Here is a 24,637-nt window from a genome sequence, read left to right as displayed (position 1 = left end):
ATCACTTCTTGGCCTTTTGGCTAAGATCAAGTGTAGTATCTGTTCTGATCAGTTTAATATCTGGAAGAAAAAGAAAGAAATAATTAAATCTGGAAGGAAGGAATAAGAATCAAGAAAGAGTCCAGGAGTGGTGGCTCACGCCTGTAATCCCAGCACTTTGGGAGGCCGAGGCAGGTGGATCACCTGAGGTCAGGAGTTCTAGACCAGCCTGGCCAACATGGTAAAACCCCATCTCTACTAAAAATACAAAAATTAGCCAGGCATGGTGGCAGGTGCCTGTAATCCCAGCTATTCAGGGGGGCTGAGGCAGGAGACTCACTTGAACCCAGGAGGCAGAGGTTGCAGTGAGCAGAGATCGCACCATTACACTCCAGCCTGGGGGACAAGAGTGAGACTTCATCTCAGAAAAAAAAAAAAAGAAAGAAAGAAAGAGTAGTGAGCAAAGGAATTGGTCAATATGTGGGTAAATCGAAACAAGCATCACCAAAATAACAAAACAAAAGGTGTGATAGTGTGAAAACAAAGTAGAACTAAAATATGGTCAATGGTAAGAGGAGTGATTGGCGTGAAAAGCATTCTCAAGTTCTTGTACAGTAGTCTCCCTTTATCCATGGGGGATATGTTCCAAGCCCCCCGGTGGATGCCTGAAACCACAGATAGTAGTAAACCCTATGTACACAGTATGCCAGTTGATCTGATAACTGAGATGGCTACTAAGTGATTAACAGGCACTGCATGAAGGAGGGGGAAGTAGGTGTGGGAAGTTGCAGTGTTCTAGGCATGCAGTGAGGGAAAAGGCTGGATCCCATTCCACGTTCAATTAGAAGGTGTTCACTTATTTTTGTACATTTATTCACTGTACTAAGTGAATACTCTGAACCAGGCCTCACGGGTTCAGTGCTCTGGAGAATAAACCTCTGGGCTCCTGTGAAGATGAGAAGAGAGAAGTACACACCTACTGATCCCCAGTTCTCCTCTCCCACCCTGACTGCCTAAGGTGGGAGAGAAGACCTGGGGATCAGTAGGTATGTACCCAGACTCTGAACTCATCTCCTTGATTTCAGCCATGGGCCTCTCTCCAGCTTCCCATGGTACCCAAGAGCATCCTCAAGGTTCTCTTTACATCTCCTCATAAATACCTTCTCCTGGTCCTTAGGCTGTAATGTTCTCTGCTCTGCTAAATGAGGTATCTCTTATCTATTTGCTTTCCCTCTCCCAAAATTGTAATAAAATATTTTGTCGGCTGGGCGTGGTGACTCATGCCTGTAATACCAGCACTTTGGGAGGCCAAGGTGGGTGGTTCACAAGGTCAGGAGATCGAGATCATCCTGGCTAACACAGTGAAAACCCATCTCTACTAAAAATACAAAAACTTAGCCAGGTGTGGTGGTGCACACCTGTAAGTCCTAGCTACTCGGGAGGCTGAGGCAGGAGAATGGTGTGAACCCGGGAGGCGGAGCTTGCAGTGAGCCGAGATCTCACCACTGCACTCCAGCCTGGGTGACAGAGCAAGACTCCATCTCAAAAAAACCCAGCTCTAATACTTGACACCTAGGTGAACTTGGGCAGGTTATTTAATCTTTTTTAAACATGTATTTTAATTTAATTTTTACATTTTTAATTTTTTGTAGAGATGACATGGTCTCACTCTCTTGCCCAGGCTGGTCTTGAACTCCTGGCCTCACACAATCCTCCCACCTTCACCTCACAAAGTGCTGGGATTACGAGCATGTGCCACTGCACCTGGCCTGTTTAACCTTTCTAAGCCTTAATTTACTTATCTGTAAAATGGGAGCAAAAAAATGAAAACAAAAAAAGAAAAAAATGGGAGCAATGGTACATGCTATTTTATAGGATGATTGTGAAAATTAAATGAGATGCTACATATAAAGTGTGTGGTATTGAACCTGGTGTATTGCAAAATTTCAGTGTATGTCAGTTCTCTTTTGTCCTTTCTGCACCTCTGTCATTCTAGTGCTGTCAGTGAAAGAGAAATAGGAGATGTACTTTATTATAATTATTATTTTTTGAGATGGAGCACTCTGTTGCCCAGGCTGGAGTGCAATGGTGCGATCTCGGCTCACTACAACTTCTGCCTCCCGGGTTCAAGTGATTCTTCTGCCTTAGCCTCCTGAATAGCTGGGATTACAGGTGCATGCCATCACACTCAGCTAATTTTTGTATTTTTGTAAACATGGAGTTTCACCATGTTGGCCAGGCTGCTCTCTAACCCCGACCTCGTTCCACCCACCTTAGCCTCCCAAAGTACTGAGATTACAGGCGTGAGCCACTGCGCCCAGCCAGAGATGTACTTTAATAAACAATATTAAGCTTTTTAAAAACTACTCGATGAAAATAATGTAATACCACACCCAAAATAGTATAAAACACACTGGAATTTGAATCAGGAGATGTCCATTCTGTCACTTAGTCACAAAATTGTGACTTTGAGTATTTAACCTAAGGTCTCTGAGCCTTGGTTGCCTTTTTGTGTGTGTGTGTGTGATACGGAGTCTCACTCTCAGCCAGGCTGGAGTGCAGTGGTGCGACCTCGGCTCACTGCAGCCTCCACCTGCCAGGTTCAAGCAATTCTCCTGCCTCAGCCTCCCGAGTAGCTGGGATTACAGGTTCCCACCACCACATCCCGCTAATTTTTGTATTTGGCAGAGACAGGGTTTCACGATGTTGGCCAGGCTGGTCTCAAACTCCTGACATCGGGTAATCCGCCGGCCTCAGCCTCCCAGAGTGCTCGGATTACAGGCGTGAGCCACCGCTGTCTGCCCAACCCTCGGTTGCCTTTAATGAAACAGGAGTAACTCAGGAAAATGTATTAAGTGAATGAATGAATGAATGAAAAATGGGGAAAGAAAAAAAAAAAAAGGATTCTTACTTGGACAAAGCACCACAAAGAACAAGGTCTTTTGTCTAAAGTAGAAATACCTAAAACAATGCAAATAGTATGAGAAATCAGCTTTTTAGCCAAGGGAGCACTTGTTGGCAAGACTTGCTGATAAAGTCTCCCTAAGGTTCAAGTCCATCCAGGCCAAGTCCCTAGAGCAGGCCCCCAGGGCTCAGCCAGGAGCAACAAGCAGCCTAAGGCAAGCTGTTCCCATTGGGCCCTCCCCTCCTGTCGACTCCCACTCAGACACAGCTGTTACCAGCCAGGACTGCTCTCCACCCCTCAGGAAGCACAGATCTGCATTTCCGGAGCCATAAGGCCCAAGTCCAGTGGGCGCTTAGAGGGGAAGCAGAAGAAATAACTCACCCATTACTTGTGGGATTGGCCTAAGAGAACATTATAGTTCCTTTGAACCTGTGAAGTCTGTGATTTCTTTGGTCTCTAACTCCAACTCTGTACCAACCTTTTAGGAAAAAAAGGACATTCTGTGCAGGAAAACTGTTTTCTTTATTTACAGCATCTAGCAGAGTCCTCCGCAGACAGTTGGCATCTGTTATAATATTTTCAGCTTGGAAGAGATACTGCTGCTTAATCAACTTTAAAGGAAAAGATGTACTTGATAATTTGAGCCTGGAACGAGATACTCAGTTCTTACAATAAAAGAGGTAATTACTGGAACCTGCTTAGGCTACAGTTCACTTCTCTGCCTCCTGCTCAGCCTGCCCCTCTTCTTTGTTCATCATTTGCTTTGATTATTATTCTTTTTTTTTTTTAATTTGAGGTGAGGTTTCACTGTGTTGCCCAGGCTGGTCTTGAACTCCTGAGCCCAAGTGATCCTCTCACCTCAGCCTCCCAAATTGCTAAGATTTCTAGTGTGAGCCATCACGCCCAGCTGTAATATTCTTTGCTTTGTTATTTCATATGGAGTAGTATTTTAGTATTCTGATGTCATAATAACAATGCATGACTTTTTGTTGAGTCAAGTCAAGAAATATTGCTGACTTTTATAAATATCAACAACCATCCCAGCAGGTGAGTCTTCCCAATCATTGCTCATGAATGACTTTCAGGTAATGCATCTTTAGTCTCTAGGACGTAACCCTTAAGGGCACCAGTTTAGCTCAGCACTCCTAACCTCATTTTGGAATAAAATAGGCCGATGATATTGGCAGTCAAACATGGCCTACCTAGGCATATTCACTTAAAAGGGAGAGAACTCTTCTCTCCAGATATACTAAAATGTAATTTATCTACTATGGGGATATATAAATAGATTAGTCTCTTTCCTCTGCAAGTATCCCAAACCTTGAAAAACTGGTGATTCTCCTTAAGAATCAAGCAGCGCTTAGGTCTCTTGGAAGTTTTTGGTTTTTTTCTGAAGCTCAATGGCAAGAATTTTAAAACAAACAAACAAAAAACCTTTTTTTAAAGAAACGATGCATCGCTACGTTGCCCAGGCTGGAGTGCAGTGACTATTACAGGAGTGATCACAGCGCACTACAGCCTCAAATTCCTGGGCTCAAGGAATCCTCCTGCCTCAGTCTCTCAAGTAGCTGGGATTACAGGTGCATGCCACCACTTCTGGCTGCTGCAAAATATTTTTGCATCTGACACAGGTTGAAGATACACTCTTCAGATGGGCTTGTTTGGTGGATTAGATTACGATTTTCAACTTGGAACATGAACAGGATGATAACAATGGGCTAAAAGGCCGGGCACGGTGGCTCACGTCTGTAATCCCAGCATGTTGGGAGGCTGAGGCAGGCGGATCACCTGAGGTTGGGAGTTCGTGACCAGCCTGACCAGCCCGACCAGCCCAACCAGGCTGACCGACATAGAGAAACCCCGTCTCTACTAAAAATATAAAATTAGCCGGGTGTGGTGGCACATGCCTGTAATCTCAGCTACTTGGGAGGCTGAGGCAGGAGAATCACTTGAACCTGGGAGGCGGTAGTGAGCCGAGACCGCGCCATAGAACTCCAGCCTGGGCAACAGGAGTGAAACTCCGTCTCAAATTTTTAAAAAAGGCTAAAAAACAGGTAAGAGTAGACAAGACACATGAATATCCTCTTGCCCTCCACCTTATCTTCCCTTTGAGAAATGGATACAGAACTCCACACCAGATTTTGGTTCTGTGGAAGGAACTCTAACTGGATGTTACCACTACAAGGGTAAGAAAGAAAGGGAAAAAAGACAGAGGATGTAGGAAAGAAAGTGACTTTCAGGGGGTTTTAGCCAAAACCAAGTCAGAGGACCAGTGCAACTGACTACACAAGCAGAATACTGGCAGTTTGTTAAAAGACAGATTTCTAAGTTCAACTCGAGGGAGTCTGTAGGTCTGGAGTGTAGCCTGAGAACCTATGCTTTAAATATTTCTCATCTAGGCCAGGTGCAGTGGCTCACGCCTGTAATCCTAACATTTTGGGAGGCTGAGGTGGACGGATCAGTTGAAGCCAGTTTGGGACCAACCTTGGCAACATAGTGAAACCTTGTCTCTGCTAAAAAAAAAAGCTGGGTGTGGTTGCACACACCTGCAGTCCCTGCTACTCAGGAGGCTGAGGCAGGAGGATCACTTGAGCACAAGAGGTCAAGGCTGCAGAGACCTGTGATGGCACTGCTGTCTTCCAGCCTGGGCAATAGAGCGAGACCCTGTCTCGAATCAATCAATCAATCAATTATTCTTATCTAATGCAGATGCCAGATTAGTGGACTACTATGGAAAGGTAAAAGTTAAACAAGTCAGGACCTAATTTTTAGTTCTGGCCTTGAAAAGAAGGCCTGAGACAGCCAGGCGTGGTGGCTCACGGCTGTAATCCCAGCATTTTGGGAGGCCAAGGTGGGCAGATCACCTGAGGTCAGGAGTTCAAGACCAGGCTGGCCAACATGGTGAAACCCGTCTCTACTAACAATACAAAAATTAGCTGGGTATGGTGGCACACACCTGTAATCCCAACTACTGGGGAGGCTGAGGCAGGAGGATCCTTTGAACCTCGGAGGTGGAGGCTGCAGTGAGCCAAGGTCGTGCCAATGCACTCCAGCCTGGGTGACAGAGCAAGATTCTGTCAAAAAAAAAAAAAAAAGGACCCCAGGATGTTTAAAGCTGGTTAGGGTACATTCCTCTTTAGTGCTCCTTATCTTCTTTCCCCCTGCTTGCAAGCAGCTAAATTCTTTTGTGTTCATTGCCTTGGGGGAAGAAGCAGCCAGGGGGAAAAGGAAATAAATGTCCAGTATCTTCCAAAAACTTAAGCTCTTTAGGGGAATGGATACACAGGAAAAATGTTTGAGAGCTGGACAGTGGGGATGCTCAGGAAAATGGGCCTCCCTCCAGTCATCCTTAGGAAAAACATTGTCTAGGCAGAGAGAAAAATGTAGAGAAGGGAAGGGGAAACCCAGAGGACACAGGTGCCCTCGTGTCCTCTAGAGGGACTGTGTGCCTTTCCGTGGGAGAAGAGCCCTGGAGAGATAGTTTGTAGGATTCAATGGCAGAACAGACCCTGCTTCACTCCCCAAGAACTCCAGTAGAGCAGTAAGACCCTAGAGAGGTACAGGATACGCCACCTTGGATGTGCCTGATCTCATTTGATCTTGGAGGCTAAGCAGGGGTGAGCCTGGTTAGTGCTTGGATGGGAGATCTCCTGGGAATACCGGGTGCTGTAGACTTAAAAACAAAAATCTGGAGAGAGTTGGCTACACTGTGCAAAAAGGGTTTGAGGGCTTAGCACGGAACAGAAACTGCAGGATGATGCTTGCGCCTGAGTAGAATAGGGAAGAATAGAAAGCACCTGGATTGAAGGGGCCACATGGACAGGAATGAGAGGGGCTCAGTAATAATTTGCACAGACAGAGGACATCAAAGAACGGAAGCTCCCCCGCACCCCCAATCCCCGGCCCCACCCGCCACACACACTCACAGCACTATGTGAGCTCTGGGAACAATTCTGGGAAAAGAGACAGGGACAGCGAGCCTTGACTTGACTGAGGTTATGTTCTGCCAATTCTTAAAAACAGTGGGGTTTTAGGCTAGGTACGGTGGCTCATGCCTGTAATCCCAACACTTTGGGAGGCCAGGGCAGGTGGATCACGAGGTCAGGAGATCGAGACAATCCTGGCTAACATGGTGAAACCCCGTCTCTACAAAAATACAAAAAATTAGCCGGGCGTGGTGGTGGGCGCCTGTAATCCCAGCTACTGGGGAGGCTGAGGCAGGAGAATCGCTTGAACCTGGCAGGTGGAGGTTGCAGTGAGTCGAGATCACACCACTGCACTCTAGCCTGGGCGACAGAGTGAGACTCTGTCTCAATAATAATAATAATAATAATAATAATAATAATGGGGTTTTGAAACGAAATTTTGTTGAGTTAAAAATATCAATTCCAGCCTAGGCAACATGGCAAAACCCTGTCTCTACAAAAATGCAAAATTAGCTGGGCATTGTGGTGAGTGTCTGTAGTCCCAGCTACTTGGGAGGCTGAGGTGGGAGGACCGATTGAGCCTGGCAGGCGGGGTTGCAGTGAGCTGAGATTGCACCATTGCGCTCCAGTCTGGAAGGCCCTGTCGCCAGAAAAAAAAAAAAAAAGAATATCAATTTACATTTATGGCATACCACGTAAGTTGTGGACATAAGATTTATGTTTGCTCCACTGGAAGCTAATACAATGAATAAGAGTGACATCCCTTGACAAACCATTTAACAGCTTGATGGGGTGGGGCTGGAAGAAGCGATGTGCTTGTGGTTCAGTTTCTTACAATTCCAGTAACTCCAAGCTAAAGAGCATGTGTAAGTCACTCCAGTGTACACAACTACTTGCTAATTCTAATTTAAGGCCAGGCATGGTGGCTCAAGCCTATAATCCCAGCACTTTGGGAGTCTGAGGTGAGCAGATCACTTGAGGTCAGGAGTTCAAGACCAGCCTGGCCAAGAACCCCATATCTACAAAAAAAAAAAAAAAAAAAAAAAAAAAAAAAAAAAATTGGACCAGGCGCGGTGGCTCAAGCCTGTAATCCCAGCACTTTGGGAGGCCGAGGCGGGCAGATCACAAGGTCATGAGATCGAGACCACCCTGGCTAACTCGGTGAAACCCCATCTCTACTAAAAATACAAAAAATGAGCCAAGCGTGGTGGTGGGCGCCTGTAGTCCCAGCTACTCGGGAGGCTGAGGCAGGAGAATGGTGTGAAGCCAGGAGGCGGAACTTGCAGTGAGCAGAGATGGCGCCACTGCACTCCAGCCTGGGCAACAGTGTGAGACTCCGTCTCAAAAAAAAAAAAAAATTAGCCAGGTGTCGTGGTGCACACCTGTAATCCCAGCTACTAGGGAGGCTGAGGCAGAAGAATTGCTTGAAACCAGAGAGCAGAGGTTGCAGTGAGCCAAGATCCGAGATCGCACCACTGCACTCCAGCCTGGGCAGCAGATGAGACTCCATCTCTTAAAAAAAAAAAAAAAAACAAAACCTAATTTAAGACATTTTGAAATAGGGCAAAGAAGTAGCATTGCCAGGTTTAGCAAATTAATTGCTTCATGCAATATTTGCAATATTGAGGACATACTTATACAAAAAATTATTCATTGTTCATTTGAAATTCAAACTTAATTGAGAGTCCTGACTCCAAGCCCACCAAGTTGAGGAGGGGAAACCACCACAGCTAATCTGAAGCTTTTATTCTGCAAATCGTTTAAAATCCTATGCAACAAATATTTCCAAAAGGAAATTTATCTGCATACGTATTTACTCAAAATACTTATAAGTACGAACACTTCTGACTGGGTGTGGTGGCTTACGCCTGCAATCCTAGCATTTTGGGAGCCCGAGGCAGGCAGATTACCTGAGGTCAGGTGTTGGAGACCAGCCTGGCAACATGGCGAAACCCCATCTCTATTAAAAGTACAAAAATCAGCCAGGCATGATGGTGGGCACCTGTAATCCCAGCTACTCGGGAGGCTGAGGCAGGAGAATCGCTTGAACCCGGGAGGTGGAGACTGCAGTGAGCCGAGATCGCACCACTGCACTCCAGCCTGGGTGACAAGAGCAAGACTCCATCCCAAAAAAAAAAAAAAAAGTGTGACCACTTCCACTTGTCCCTAAATGGCAGGACACATCCCATTATCACTTTTCCATCTGCAGAACACCTGGCCTTGTATAATTGTTGAATGCTATTCCCGAAAGTCTGTCATTCTGTGTGTATGTATTTATTAGAGACAGGGTCTCACTCTGTCACCCAGGCAGGAGTGCAGTGGCACGATCATAGCTCACTGCAGCCTCAAACTAGTGATCCTCCCTCCTCAGCCTCCTGAGTAGTAGTATGACAGGTGCATGCCAACACACCTGGCTATTTAAAAACTGGTTTTGGAGAGATGGGGGTCTTGCACCATTGCCCAGTCTGGTCTAAAACTCCTGGCCTCATGTAATCTTCCCACCTCAGCCTTCTAAAGTGCCTGTTTTTTTTTGAGACAGAGTCTCACTCTGTCACCAGGCTGGAGTGCAATGGTGTGATCTTGGCTCATGGCAACCTCCGCCTCTCAGGTTCAAGCGATTTTCCTGCCTCAGCCTCCCAAGTAGCTGGGACTACAGGCACGTGCCACCACGCCCAGCTAATTTTTGTATTTTTAGTAGAGACGGGTTTTCACCATGTTGGCCAGGATGGTCTCGATCTCTTGACCTCGTGATCCGCCCACCTCAGCCTCCGAAAGTGCTGGATTACAGGTGTGAGCCACCGCGTCCAGCCAAAGGTCTGTTTTAAAAGTGTACATCCTTCTCCCTTCAGGTCACATTCCTATTTTGGCATAATCCCTCAGAGAAAGCACCATCTTGATCTGAGTCCCTAAAAGTGATTTTTCTGTTTACCTCTGATACTGCAAATAGTACATGGTCTCAGGTAAATTATGTTTAAAAGCGAAAGGGAGATTTCGTGTTCTAGCAATAAAAGATTGTTTTAACAAGTTACATTTTGAAGTATTTTTTTTTCAAACACAGAAAACATTTGCATAACATGAAAGTTGTTGAGGGAAATAAGGAATTGTGAAACCTCCTATAAATATCCATTCATCCTTTCAATAAATATTCATTCAATTTGTGCCTGGCCTTATGGATACAAAATGTGAGGAAAACATGAAGTGACAATGACAAGGGTCTTTTCTTTCCCATGTATTATTTATTAGTTCTTCATTATTTACGACACCAGTGACACTCTGGGCTTCGGTAACACCATTTCTGCAAGGTATCACTCATCCTTCATTCGTTTTTTTACAGCTTTTGGATTTTGGTCAACAAGAAGCCAATCTACACCCAAAAGACTGCCTTATGGAGGGAAAATACACCAAGGGTGAGTTCAGGTTGGCCGTAAACCTAGCAGAATTTTTGATGGCATTTTCAGACATGTCTATTAGTGATAATTTGCCAGAATTTAAAATCTGCCCTCCCTCCTTGCTCATCTCAGCCTCCCTCTCTTCTGTCTGACATCACTCCTTAAACATTTCCACTTTCCTTTTTCTATATTCCTTCCATATATAGGAAGTTTTCAGTGAAAAATTGCTGGAGAAATTTAAACAAGTGATCTGACCTGTTTTGTTTGGATCTGATGTAAAACTAACCACTGCACTTTTCTTGTTCTTTTCTTTAACTTAAAATTAGGATATCCCAGTTTCTACTAAAAAATATAAAAATTAGCCGGGTTCGGTGGCAGGTGCCTATAGTCCCAGCTACTTGGGAGGCTGAGGCAGGAGAATGGCTTGAACTTTGGAGGCAGAGGTTGCAATGAGTGGAGATCTCGCCACTGCACTTTAGCCTGGGCAACAGAGCAAGACACGATCTAAAAGGAAGGAAGGAAGGAAGGAAGAAAGGAGGGAGGGAGGGAGGGAGGGAAGGAATGAATTAAGGCAGAAAGCTTCTCAGAACTGTTGCATTTTTTTCCCCTCCATCTGTTTTGGATTTTTTTTTTTTTTTTTTTTTTTTTTTTTTTTTTTTTTTGAGACAGTTTTGCTCTTTTTCCCAGGCTGGAGTGCAGTGGTATGATCTCGGCTCACCACAACATCTGCCTCCTGGGTTCAAGCAATTCTCCTGCCTCAGCCTCCTGAGTAGCTGAGATTACAGGCATGTGCCACCATACCCGGCTAATTTGGTATTTTTAGTAGATACGGGGTTTCTCCATGTTGGTCAGGCTGGTCTTGAACTCCCGACCTCAGTTTTGGAAACTTTTCAAAGGACCCTGTTCTAAAGTTAGTGATGCGGGGAAAAGTCAGCTCCTCTTTGTTTGTAAACCAAAACCAAACCTTGAGAGGAGACTCTGCCGGTATGGGAGGAGGCATAGTTGTAAAGGCTGGGCCCTTATGATGAGGAGTCGAAGAGGCAGAGCTATAGTGGACAAGAGTGAAGAGAGAAAAATGGCATTTGCTTCCCAATTGTCTACTCCTGGTGCCCCTTTGTGGATGTGCCTTCTCACTGCACAGCAGCAGACCACTACTTTGCAGAGTAAGTGCCAGCCAACATGGATATCCAGTGTGAGCGAGACAAGTGATTAAACTCAAGCATCAGCAAGGATGAAGCTAAAATCAATCCTGGGTCTCAGCACTTCAGCTGGAAGGGATGGGCCTAAAAGCAGGTGCTTCTTGTAGGAAGTGCTTATGAGTCACTGCTGACTCATTGCAGGGGCAAGATTTTATGACCAAACAAGTGAAAAAGAAAATGTAACTGTTACTAATTGAAAGCATTGAAGTTATGGCTTGGGTTTAACTGCGGCTAGTAGATGCTCTTTGTTCCTTGGTTGTGGCCTCTTTGGAGACCTATGGTCTGCTTTGATGCTTTTATTCTACACATTGTGTGGGTACACAGTGGAAGCTACACCTTCATGGGGAGAGGGGGAGAGTTGGGGGTGGTTAAGTAGGTTTTGCTCAACGTCTGCAAAGTTGCCTTCAATTTGTTTGGTGACACTGCCTTTTTAATACTGAATGTAGAATGATACAACCTCACTCATCTTTGCTTTGGAGAATATTTGAAGAGTTCTTTTTATTGGTTGTTTTTTTTTTTTTTTTTTTTGGTTTTAAAGAAGTCTATTTTTGGTAGCTCATGATATCCTACTGTCGTTATAATGGATTCAAACAAGGTAAGCTACGTTGAGGCCACTGGCCATGGATTATAGGCATTGGCTTAAAATCATCTTAACTAACCATTATGCTTGTGTAATTGCCCTGTTCAATCAACTCTGCTACCTGTGATGATACAGAATAAGAATGTGCTAAATCCAATTTTTAATTCAGCTAGTAGCCTGGCTTCCTTTGGAAATAGAAGCTAATGAAAATAACAGTTAAAAATAGTTCATTTCATTTCTCCTCACTTTGTGGTAAAAGTGAAAGTTACTGAATGGTAAATAAGAGGAAAAAAATCTACATGATCAATAAGCTGTTGGCTCATCAGTTCTTACTTAAATTGTTGGTTGGTGTAGATTAGTAAGGAACAGAAATTCCTAAGCCTGCTCTTTACAGGAACTTCAGTTACCTCATTATCTTGCTTTGACGTTTAACTGTTCACATGAGCAAACATGCTTCTATTTGGCCTATACAAGGGGTGATGTATGTGAGTCTTTTAAATATGATTTTTCACCTTTTGTATTGCACAGCTTTTTAGGCCTTCTCTATTGCAGGAGTTAAGAACAATAGGCATGTTGTGGAAAGAATACTATTGATGACTCACTTCTGGAAACTTTTAGACTAACATATCCATTATTGTTATCAAATTGAACTTTTCCAGAAGTAATGTTTGGAGAAAACACTGTGTCCAATTATTGTCTTAGCTTCATAGCAGCTATTTAAGAGGTCAAGCTACTAGAGGTAGGTAATCTAATTGTTTTTATGATTTGTCAAGTAGAAAGCTGCTACCATTCCTGCCTTTACAGTTTAGAAAAATTAGTGTATTCCAGATATTAGATGCTAATCCGAGTCCAAGAATATTCCCTCCTAGAGTGCCTGCTTGCTTTTCTACCTTAAAAATAATTTTGCAGGCCGGGCGCGGTGGCTCAAGCCTGTAATCCCAGCACTTTGGGAGGCCGAGACGGGCGGATCACGAGGTCAGGAGATCGAGACCATCCTGGCTAACACAGTGAAACCCCGTCTCTAAAAAAAAAAAAAATAAAAATAAAAAAAAAAAAAATAAAATAAAAAATAATTTTGTGACTACAACAGAAAGAGAAAAGTCATCGTAATTCTAAGAAAGTAGCCTGGTATCTCTTTTAGAAATTTATCTCTGCTCATAGCTTCTTGGATTAGGGTTTACTTTACATCCATGTTTTTGTTTTTCATGAATTAATTCTAAAATAAAATTTTTCTTTTCTTTTTTTCTTTTTACAACCAACCAAACAACCAGCAGTGACTAAAAGAAAATTTGTATAAGAAAAGGATACATGGGAATGAGCAAGGGGTTCTTGAAATATCCATGCTTAAGTATATTTCATAACTAATGCTCAGTTTTAGACCCTTAACATTTCAGATGTTAATAACTTCTGCTAGATTGCCTTTTTCCTTGGGAAAAAAAAGTTAATGAAAATAATAATTAAAAAATGGTTCATTTCATTTATGCTCACTTTGTGGTAAAGGAGAAAGGTACAGAATGATAAATAAGAGGAAAAAAAATCTACGTGCGTATAAGCTGTTGGTTCATCAATTCTTAAAATTGTTGATTGTTGTAGATTAGTAAGGAACAGAAATTCCTAAGCCTGCTCTTTATGGGAACTTCAGGTACCTCATTATCTTGCCTTCAAAGTTAATCTAACTTCAGATCAATAACTTCTGGTGGCATGGTTAAGTTTTGAAACAATTCTCCTAGAATGTAATACAGTTCACCTGGTGATCTTGTTAACATGTAGATTCTGATTGTGTTGGCCTGGGATGGGCAGAGCTGCTTTAGTCTAACAAGCTCCCAGGGGCTGCTGCTGGTGCTTGCCGGTCAGAGAGTAGCAGCAAGAGGCCAAAAGTCACTGTTTGTTTAAACTGGGTAGTTCATGCTTGTCTGGTGGTGGTGGGGTGATGTATATGTTAGGGTTGTTTGCATGTGAACTGGTTTGCATGCTTCTGAAAAGAAATGCCTTAATAAGTTAGGGTCTGATAAACTCGAGCATTCTCTACAAATGCTTTTTAAAAAGAAAGAAGCTTAGTGTTAGCAAACTAAGGTTTGCAAATGTTTTAGTTTTACAGACTGCAACCTTAATAAGTTCAATTTTGTAATGTAACTGATGAATTATATTAATAAACGAAACTAAACCAATTGATTTCTTTTTTTTTTTTTTTTTTTTGAAATGGAGTCTCACTGTGTTGCCTAGGCTGGAGTGCAGTGGCACAATTTCGGCTCACTGAAAGCTCTGCCTCCTGGGTTCACACCATTCTCCTGCCTCAGCCTCCCGAGTAGCTGGGACTACAGGTGCCTGCCACCATGCCCAGCTAATTTTTTGTATTTTTAATAGAGACGGGGTTTCACCGTGTTAGCCAGGATGGTTTCCATCTCCTGACCTCATGATCTGCCCGCCTCGGCCTCCCAAAGTGTTGAGATTAAAGGCATGAGCCACCTGCCTGGCCTTGATTTCTTGTATGAGATAGATTCAACAGCATGTGTTTAGAATTTACAGTGTAGTTTTTTTGTTGTTGTTGTTGAGACAGAGTCTCACTTAGTTGCCCAGACTGGAATGCCGTGACGTGATATCGGCTCACCACAACCTCTGCCTCCCAAGTTCAAGCGATTCTCCTGTCTCAGCCTCCCAAGTACCTGGGATTACAGGGATGTGCCACCACACCTGGCTAATTTTTGTATTTTTTTAGTAGAGACGGGGTTTCACCATGTTGACCAGGCTGGTCTCAAACTCCTGACCTTGCGTGATCTAACCGCCTTGGCCTCCCAAACTGTTGGATTACAGGCGTGAGCTACCGCGCCCAGCCTGAGTGTAGCATTTTTAAGGTGAATTATCAGTGATAAGTGCTAATGATTAATAGATTATAAGATAGCAAACTTTAGTATAACTCAGTAAATGGTAAAGTGTAGCATACTATGAGACAGAGATTGTTTTACAGTTTTGTATACTGACATACTAAATGCCAAGACTAGAAACCAACACTTAAATATCTCAATAAATATTTGTGTTTTAATGAATTAATCTCAGTTGATTCATTAACTGTCTTAAATGTTAGGATGGGATTGCCTTCCTACATTTGGTTATTATTTCATCCAATAAAACTGAATTTCCATTCAAGATTGAATTTAAAATATGCCTTAAACTATAACGTAATGTACATAAACACATATATACCAAAGCCTAGTATACACTGATACATGTAGTCAGGAAGAGGAAATATATGGCATGTTGGAATCAAGTGATATATGTAGTTAATCAAAATTTGCTCATATTAGTTAATTAATTTAGTCTTAAGTGTTTATTCCTAAAAGAGAGAGAACACAGTAAGTTAATGGGAATATAATGATTTACATCTTTAAATATCTTCCCATTGTGTGGCTCTTCTTTCCCTAAAGTACAAGCAAACAGGGAACAAATAAATAAATAAACCCAATAGCTTCATTTTCTTTATTTTTTTTCTTTAGAGATGGGGTCTCACTCTGTTAGCCAGGCTGGACTGCAGTGGTAAGATCATAGCTCACTGCAGCCTTTAGACTCCTGGGCTCAAGTGATCCTCCTGCCTCAGCCTCCCCAGTAGCTGGGACTACAGGTGCACACCACTATGCCCAACCAATTTTTTCATTTCTTTGTAGAGAAGGGGTCTCGTTATGTTACCCAGGCTGGTTTCAGTCTCCTGGCCTCAAGTGATCCTTCTGCCTTGGCCTCCCAAAGTGCTGGGATTACAGGTGTGAGCCACATGCCTGACCAGGAATATACTTAAAAATAATAAAGTATAGTATCAACAGGAAATTGCAAGCAGTGCCTGTTTAAAAAAAAAATACATAAACCAGTAATAGCCACTTTTCATTATGAAGTATTCTGTACTGTACATAATTGTATGTGCTCCACTTTTACACAAATGGCAACACAGTAGGTTTGTTTATACCAGCATCACCACAAACATGTGAGTAATGTGTTGCAATAAGACCTTAGGACAAAGACAGTATCAATAGGCAACAGGAATTTTTCAGCTCCTTACAGGACCACCATTGTATATTGGGCCCACTGTTGATTGAAACATTGTTATGCTGTGCATGACTGTGATAATTTGTTTTAATAGACATCATAGCAGATACATTTTGTTTTGGTAGAGTGAAATAACTACATAAAACTTCCTAACTTCTTGTACTTGTCATCTTTAAACATTCCTTTGGCCAGAATTGTATTATTACCTTCTGAAGAATGTATGATAGCTCTTTTTCAATCTAGGTTGGGCTTAGACTAAATTGTATTTCATTTTTAATTAGTGGATACTCCTTATCTATTAGAGATAGGTCAGCAGCCTATTTGCTAATTTATAACTGGCAGCTGGTTACATATATATATATATTTGTTTGTCTTGTTTTAGTTTTTAAATTTTTTTGATAGGGAGTCTCACTCTGTGACCCAGGCTAGAGTGCAGTGGCATGATCTCAGCTCACTGTAACATCCACCTCCATGGTTCAAGCGACTCTCCTGCCTTCGCCTCCTGAGTACCTTGGACTATGGGTGAGCACCACTACACACAGCTAATTTTTTTTTTTTTTAAGTAGAGACGGGTTTCACCATGTTGGCCAGGCTGGTTTCGAACTCCTGACCTCCAGTGATCTACCCGCCTTGGCCTCACAGAGTGCTGGGATTACAGTTGTGAGTCACTGTGCACGGCCCCGGTTTTTGTTTTTCTTTTTTTTTTTTTTTTGAGGCAGAGTCTTGCTCTGTCACCCAGGCTGGAGTGCAGTGGCACGATCTCAGCTCACTGCAAGCTCCGCCTCCCGGGTTCATGCCATTCTCCTGCCTCAGCCTCCCGAGTAGCTAGGACTATAGGCACCCGCCGCCATGCCTGGCTAATTTTTTGCATTTTTAGTAGAGACGGGGTTGCACTGTGTCAGCTAGGATGGTCTCGATCTCCTGACTTCGTGATCCACCCGCCTCGGCCTCCCAAAGTGCTGGGTTTATAGGCATGAGCCACCGCGCCCAGCCTATGCACGGCCACTTTTTACTATATTATATGGGGAAAAAATAAAGAAGTTTCGAGAAGGACTATTGTGGCAACAAGCTTTTCATGAATTGCAGTGTCTCCCAATGTGCCATTTGTTTTGGCTGAAAAAACTAGGCCCATGTTGAATGCAGATTTCCTCCTGTCTCTTATTCCTTCTTTGCTCTCAAGCCTGGCATGACTTCCAATGATTCAATCACATGAACGTGAGATTAATATATTATAGTTCTCTCAAATCCTGTTTTACTTCCAAGAAATAAAAGAATTGTGGAAATGGGTAAAAAGTTGAGAGCATGGGTAAAAGGAATGTGGATTTTCCCATATTTCCTCAAGTTCTACCAATCTTCTATTTCTGAAGCATTGTCTACATTTGGCCCAATTCTTTCGCGTCTCTCTTCGTTTCAAAAATTGGCTGTGAAGGGTGTCCGGCACATCAAAGAATGGCCTCTAAGAAAGGGGTGAGCTTTGATTCCAGTCAGTCCTCTGTTCTGTGGTGGGAACTCCTGAGTCTGATAGAGTGAAGAGGGCAGATGGGATGTGGCTACAGTTTAATCTCCTCTACATATAACCCAATTAAAGATTCAGGTACAGATCTTCCCTATGAGTTAACTTATTGTGAATTACTTTACTTGGCTATCAAGTATCTAGCTATGGATTTGTGGAAGAGTAGGATTTCTGCATAGGAGGAAGGTAGCACTTGAGGGAAACAATTGTCTTTAAGAAAGACGAAGTGCTTCAGGAGGAAGAGGGGACATACTTGGAGAGTTTAGTGGGAAGTTAGTGGTGGAAGGAGGCATGAAGCTAGGATGGGAGAGTGGAAGAGAAAATAGATTAATTTTGTTTATCATATTTGGCAACTTGTCTTGATTTTGATGGTTATGGTCAGAGGTGCCACTGAAAGCCATTGATGTGTACACCTATGCTTGGTATAGCATAGTTTCTTTAGGCACTGAAAGGTACAAGTTCAAAGGTACTAGAAGATTGGCTTTACAATTTCACTTGTATGATTTAAACCGTGAACCTGAATTGTGCAGTTTGATTTTGGAGACAGTATAAATGTCTTGGAACTAATTATTTATATCTGATTCATGGTTGACATTGGATGCTTTCTATCTAAGCAGTTATTATGAACTAGATATACATTCATCCTTTCACCAGACCACTGCCCTGTGAGGTCAATATTCACTCTATTTGCAGGTGAAAAAAACGAAGCTTAGAAACAGGATCAGTGGGCCGGGGCGGTGGCTCACGCCTGTAATCCCAGCACTATGGGAGGCCGCGGGCGGATCACCTGAGATTAGGAGTTTGAGACCAACTTGACCAACATGGAGAAACCCTGTCTCTAGTAAAAATACAAAATTAGCCGGGCGTGGTGGCACATGCCTGTAATCCCAGCTACTTGGGAGGCTGAGGCAGGAGAATCGCTTGAACCTGGGAGGTGGAGGTTGCCGAGATTGCACCATTGCACTCCAGCCTGGGCAAAACAAGAGAAAAAAACTCCATCTCAAAAAAAAAAAAAAAAAGAAAGAAAGAAAGAAGCAGGATCAGTAACTTCCCAAAGGTTACACAGCTAGTAAGTGGCAGATTTACAGTAAATTGACTGGGAGTGGTGGCTCACACCGGTAATCCCAGCACTTTGGGAGGCCAAGGTGGGTGGATCACTTGAGGTCAGCAGTTCGAGACCAGCCTGGCCAACATGGCGAAACCCCATCTCTACTAAAAATACACAAATTAGCTGGGCGTGGTGGTGCACACCTGTAGTCCCAGCTGTTTAGGTAGCCCAGGCAGGAGAATCACTTGAACCTGGGAGGCAGAGGTTGCAGTGAGCCAAGGTTGCGCCACCGCATTCCAGCCTGGGCTACAGGGCAAGACTGTCTCTCAAAAAGAAAGAAAGAAAGAAAGAAAGAAACAAAAAAAAAAGCTTTACAGTAAGTCTAAGATTTTTCACAATAGATTTTTCCTCCCTAATCATTTGGCTATTTGTCTTTAACTCTTACAGAAAAGTTGGGTTATAGTCCTGGCTTTGATTACCCATCTCAGTGTCACTGATTGTGCCACCTAAATTTCTCTGGACCTCTTGTCTGGTTGGTTGAATGAGAGGGTTGGACTATGTGATCACCAAGACCTTTCTAATCGTCAACTCCTAGAATATATATTTTGTGGATTCAGTCTTTGAGTCTAGTTCACTTACTCAGTTTCCTAAATACAATGCCTTCTATTTGGAGCAAATACGGTATACTTTTATTAGTAAGGATGTATCTATCACTTACCTCTAATGTTAGCTGACTGTATGGGTTAAAATTGTAATCATTCATTGCATTTTTCGCCTATTAGTAAATATACATGCTCTCCATAGATGATCACGTCTGCCTCTCACAACAGCTTTATAAAACTCCCATTTTATGGAGGAGGAAGCTAAGGCTCAGACGGTTTTGATTCATCCAAGGTCAAATAGGTTGGGTAGCGGAACCAGAATTCCAGCCCCGTGTGTCTGGCAACAAAGCCTTTATATGTTTAAATAAACATTAATGAAGTCGTATATATTTTCTAATTCTAAGGATCATGGACATTGTTTTTCAACCACAGATTTTTTTCCTCCTTAAATCATTAGCTCTTGTCTTTGATTTTACTATCTGCTTACTTCCTGCCCACTTAACCAACCGACAGGGAGAAGGAGAGTGGGAAGAAGTTACTGTTTTTATGTTAAGTGCCTTTTCAGAGTCTAATTTACAGCCAAGAACGGCAAAAGTACCCCTTGGCTTTGTGCCTCTGCGGCGCTCCGGGGATCTCCTTCCCCGTCCCTCTCCCTTTCCGAGATTCCGCGTTCCGTTGTTGAACTACGTTTCCCAGCGTGCCGCGCGGCCGAGAGCGTGGACTCCATCAGTCCTTCCTCTTTGCCTATCAGCTCGTCGTAGCATGATGATGCAAATGCGTCGGGCGCCTGTGAGTGACGACATTCTGGCTCGCGACCGCGGCAGCCGCCTTAGCCGCGGTAATAGGCGCAACGGCGGCGGAGGCTGCAGGGACGACGACGACGGCGGGGCGGGCGCTGTGCGCACAGGGGAGGGGTAGGCGGGCGGCGCCAGCGGCTTCAACTGCGGCAGCTACGGCTAGGGCGACGGAAGAATCCCCACCAGTCGGCGGTCGAGTTAGGCCTCAGCACCGCCGGGAGCTGTTCGTGCTGTCCTCTGCGGGAGATCTCCATAGAGACCGTGACATACACAGAGGCGGGGGTCCGCAGAGGCGGCGGGACCGGAGCCTCCTCGGCCTCTGCGGCCGCCACCCCCTTCCCCGCTGCCAGCACTCACCCTCTCTCCGCTCCTGCTCGCAACCTCGCGGTTCCTGGGGTGCTTGTGCCCACTGTGTGGACAGCTCGGGCGGACTTTTGGGCCGGGGCCGGGCGGCGGGGGGGGCGCTCTAAGGCCTCCGCCTCTGCCTCTCCCGCCCCCTTACCCGCCCCGGAGCGGGAAGCGGCGGAGGCTCCGCCATGGCCTCGGGAGCCGGAGGAGTCGGAGGGGGCGGTGGCGGCAAGATCCGGACGCGGCGTTGCCACCAGGGGCCAATTAAGCCTTACCAGCAGGGGCGACAACAGCATCAGGTATGGGACCCCGACTTCGCGGTGGCCTGGCGGGTGGGGAAACTCGGCTGGAGGGGACGGGCGGTTCGAGGCCCCGGCGCCCCACGTGGAGCAGACGGGAGGGCCTGAGGATAGGCCCGAGTGAGGCTCCGGGGGAGCTCAGGCCGTTGGGGGTGGCGACGGGAAGTGGGCTGAGACAGGCGCAGCCTTGCGGCGCACACGTGTGGTTTGGGCCGCCTTTCCCCCAACCCTCTGGGTCAGGGGCTTTCCCAGGCAGGCTCTGGGCGGGAAAAGAAATTGTAGGCCCAGGATGCGCGCGTTTCTTTCTTTTTTGGCGGGGATTTGGAGTTTGAGGGTATTACTCACGTCCTCTCGAGGGAGAAAGGAAAAGTTGTGGTTGATTGCCCTTGTTGTTTTCTGGTGTCCTTCCTTTAGTGTGTGTGGGGAGGGGGCTGCCCCGAGGAATCTTAACTCTGGGGCAGACGGGGAGTTGTGGGGGGCGCTGTTACATGGAAAGTGGAATAACTTAGTCTCAGCCTATGAATTAATTCTCGGTTTCCCCTGCCGGTGTTCCTCCTCGTCTTGAGAGCATTGGCTTCGGTTTTCTTAACCGGGTTATAGTTAACCGTGGCACTGGGGCATTTTGAAAGTCCCTCTCCACCCTTACGTCTTTTCTCTGCTGCGCGACTCCCCCCCCCCCACCCCCGCTTTTATTTTGGAGGCTGGAATTGGCCATTCTCCACAGTTGACCGGGACTCCAGCTCTGATCTCATACACAAAATATTTTAATATTATGAGGCGTATTCTAGAAGTTTAGTTACTTTAGACGCTCCAGGAATGTTGGTGATCTTATAGTTAGCCAGTGTATGAATTCGTGGATGTTTATAAAAAAAGATTATCCTAATTGTAAATGAGGTAGTTGATTCTGAGAAAATTCCATTTTTAAAATAATTGGTTGTTAGAAGGATTGAATAGGAAAATGTTAACTTATTTTAATAAAGCCATTTAAAAACTTATCAATGATACTGAGGTGGGAAGTGTGTGTTTTAAATTTGTTGAAAAACAAAAGTGTAGCAAAAGGATCTGATAACTTGTTGCCTACTGTTAAAGGTAGACTTCCTAGATTACTTTATTCTGGATGCTAATAAATATTACACACTTTCACATGGTTGATGTTGTTAAATTGTGTCATTATCAACAGATTTGTAAAAGTAAAGATATGGGTCGGGCGCCTTGGCTCACGCCTGCAATCCCAGCACTTAAGGAGGCCGAGGCGGGGGGATCACGAGGTCAGGAGATGGAGACTATCCTGGCTAACACGGTGAAACCCCGTCTGTACTAAAAATGTAAAAAAATTAGCCGGGCGTGGTGGCGGGCGCCTGTAGTCCCAGCTACTCGGGAGGGCTGAGGCAGGAGAATAGCGTGAACCCTGGAGGCGGAGCTTGCAGTGAGCCGAGATCGCGCCACTGCACTCCAGCCTGGGCGACAGAGCCAGACTCCGTCTGGGGCGGGGCGGGGCGGGGCGGGGGGGAAGGTAAAGATTTGAGGACTTTTTTTTTTAAGTTTTCTTAAATGTTTTTTATTTTGAGGGAAATGTTTGAGTAGTGAAAATCGTGGCTCAGGTATTTTAAGTCGTTCTCTACTGATGGTTAGGTTTGGCATTGTTACTACTTCCACCAGTTTTCCCCGAGATATATATGTAAAGTACTTAGTTTTCAAATTTGTGAAGAACAGGGGTATTTGCAAGCAGATTTAAGATTAGAATTCAGGTCACAAGCCTGGCCATTTAACCTAATCCTTCTATAGAATGGAAGTTAGACATTTATGCTTTCTTTTCTCCTATGAATGCCTTTGAGTGCTTAGATTTTCTTGTATGACATGTATAGAAAAATGACGTGTTTTAAATATAGGTCATTGGATGGTCTGGATAGAGGTTAGAAGGGAATTAATATTTTCCAAATGTCTGAAGTTATCACAGCTTATTTTGAAATGTACTTAGATAAAATAAAAATCTAATTTTGGGGAGACGATGCCTTAACAGCATAATACCTATGATCCAAGGTGTCTTAGAGTTGATATGGCTTCAGGCTGTGTAGTTTTGTTTTAAATCTTGATAGTTTATCATTGCCCCTTATCTGAAATACTTTTGCTTCTTGCTCTGGCTATTTAATTAAAAAAGAAAACATATTTTAGCTTTTGAATTGGGAATTAAAGGTATTTAGGGGTTTCTTGATCAACACTGTAGGTGCTCTTTAATATTGGCAGAAACTACCACTACCCAAGAAAAGTATTCAGGTACATTCAAAAGAATACTCTATTTTTTTTTTTTTTTTTAATCTTAAAAATAAGGGCTTTCTTTAGTCCTTATTGAGACTTTGGTGAACATAGGGTCTACTCACTTGCTGTCTACTATCCTAGACTGTGAACTGGATGTTTTGCAGCAGCTGCTGAGTCATCATGAAGCAAGCTTCATGACATGGCATGTTTTATACTCATGTTATTTGATTAAGTGTCCAAGGGTTTCTGAGCAAAAATTAAGCTTTTGGTAGTATAGCGGAAAGCTGAAGTAAGAAACAGTGAGAGGTCTGGTGCTCTTACTTGATGGATGTTTGCCAGTGCCTGTCAGGGCAACTTGCTAGTACGGTCACCCAGTACCTGTGACTTCTGCATGTGTTCATTTGACTTGTAATTTCCTGTTTTGACTTCTGGATTTAGCTCTCCTGGGAAATGCTATAAGTTTACCACTTTCCCTCTTAAGCTCTGATTTTTTTTTTTTTTTTTTTTTGAGACGGAGTCTCGCGCTGTGTCACCCAGGCTGGAGTGCAGTGGCGCGATCTCGGCTCACTGCAAGCTCCGCCTCCCAGGTTCAGGCCATTCTCCTGCCTCAGCCTCCGAGTAGCTGGGACTACAGGCGCCCGCCACCACGCCCGGCTAGTTTTTTGTATTTTTAGTAGAGACGGGGTTTCACCATGTTAGCCAGGATGGTCTCGATCTCCTGACCTCGTGATCCGCCCGCCTCGGCCTCCCAAAGTGCTGGGATTACAGGCTTGAGCCACCGCGCCCGGCCCTCTGATTTTTTTTTTTTTGAGATAGAGTCTCGTTGTGTGGCCCAGGCTGGAGTGCAGTGGTGCGATCTTGGCTCACTGCAACCTCCGCCTCCTGAGTTCACGCCATTCTCCTGCCTCAGCCTCCCAAGTAGTTGGGATTACAGGCATGCGCCACCACACCTGGCTAATTTTTGTATTTTTAGAGACCGGTTTTCGCCATGTTGGTGAAGCTGGTCTCAAACTCCTGACCTCAGGTGATCTGCCCACCTTAGCTTCCCAAAAGTGCTGGTATTACAGGCATGAGCCACTGTGCTCGGCCCAACTTCTGATCTTTAAAATGTCATCTTGCATGAAGTCGTGCAGACAAATTCATTGTCTTGCTCAGATAACTGAAGGGTAATAAGGGAAATAACTCTTATGAATTGTAGAAGCAAATATGAAGAACATCCCTGAATAATGCAAGCTGATCATTCTTACTTGCCTTCTCCCTTACCCCTTTACCTTTTTGCCCAGATGCATTTAGGAAATGGTGTCATTTTTCTTTTCTTTTCTCTTTTTTCGAGATGGAGTTTTGCATTTGTTGCCCGGGCTGGAGTGCAATGGCGCAATCTCGGCTCATTGCAACCTCTGCCTCCCGGGTTTAAGCTATTCTCCTGCCTCAGCCTCCCGAGTAGCTGGCATTACAGGCATGCACCACCACACACGGCTAATTTTATATGTTTTGTACAGATGGGGGTTCCTCCATGTTGGTCAGGCTGGTCTCTTGGCCTCCCAAAGTGCTGGGATTACAGGCGTGAGCTACCTTGCCTGGCCAGAAATGGTGTCATTTTTCTAGTTGGGAGTGAATAGGTTACTGAAAAGAATGTGGTTAGTTCCTGTCTTCCTTTCCCATTTCCTTTTTGTTCAGATCCTCAGGCACAAAAAGTCAGCTCTTTGGAGAGGTTAAGCTGCTTGCTTTTCTTAGTAGCCACTACAAAAAACTTGAGCCCATGGG

General features: G+C 44.3%; 2 protein-coding genes, 1 long non-coding RNA gene and 1 pseudogene across 5 annotated transcripts in view; 3 read left to right on the top strand and 1 right to left on the bottom strand.

Moving 5' to 3' along the window:
• LOC112624040 lies at positions 1–104 on the top strand (annotated as a pseudogene).
• Positions 105–15,568: 15,464 nt separating this feature from the next.
• On the bottom strand, positions 15,569–19,857 carry LOC112622284. The gene is made up of 3 exons (XR_003118969.1): positions 19,772–19,857; positions 19,290–19,510; positions 15,569–15,807 (listed from the first exon to the last, which is right to left on the bottom strand). It is a non-coding gene; the product is annotated as an uncharacterized LOC112622284 (long non-coding RNA).
• LOC112622283 lies at positions 19,567–20,448 on the top strand. Its single transcript, XM_025381650.1, has 2 exons — positions 19,567–20,056; positions 20,157–20,448. Exons 1-2 carry the CDS (start codon positions 19,582–19,584, stop codon positions 20,438–20,440), a joined length of 759 nt encoding a protein of 252 aa, XP_025237435.1. The 5' UTR covers positions 19,567–19,581; the 3' UTR covers positions 20,441–20,448.
• The window catches only part of NUP153 (nucleoporin 153), a 94,013-nt gene continuing 88,942 nt past the window's right edge, over positions 19,567–24,637 (top strand). For 2 of the 3 annotated variants that reach the window (XM_025381648.1, XM_025381645.1), the window contains exon 1: positions 19,567–20,617. In XM_025381648.1, the coding sequence (XP_025237433.1) occupies positions 20,507–20,617 (111 nt within the window). In that variant the 5' untranslated portion in view covers positions 19,567–20,506. The remainder of the gene's footprint in view (positions 20,618–24,637) is intronic. The other variant, XM_025381647.1, reaches the window with a different exon arrangement.

This window comes from Theropithecus gelada, chromosome 4 (assembly GCF_003255815.1).
Source record: "Theropithecus gelada isolate Dixy chromosome 4, Tgel_1.0, whole genome shotgun sequence".
Classification (NCBI taxonomy): Eukaryota; Metazoa; Chordata; class Mammalia; order Primates; family Cercopithecidae; genus Theropithecus; species Theropithecus gelada.
Note: the sequence above shows the minus strand (reverse complement) of the source record. Positions and strands in the feature narration are given on the sequence as shown.

Excerpts from the sequence above, each read along its gene's own strand:
- LOC112622283 (XM_025381650.1), top strand. The coding sequence starts at position 19,582 with ATGGACATTGTTTTTCAACCACAGATTTTTTTCCTCCTTAAATCATTA. Across the intron at positions 20,057-20,156 it reads CTGCAGGGACGACGACGACG|TCGGCGGTCGAGTTAGGCCT; the intron begins GCGGGGCGGGCG and ends AATCCCCACCAG.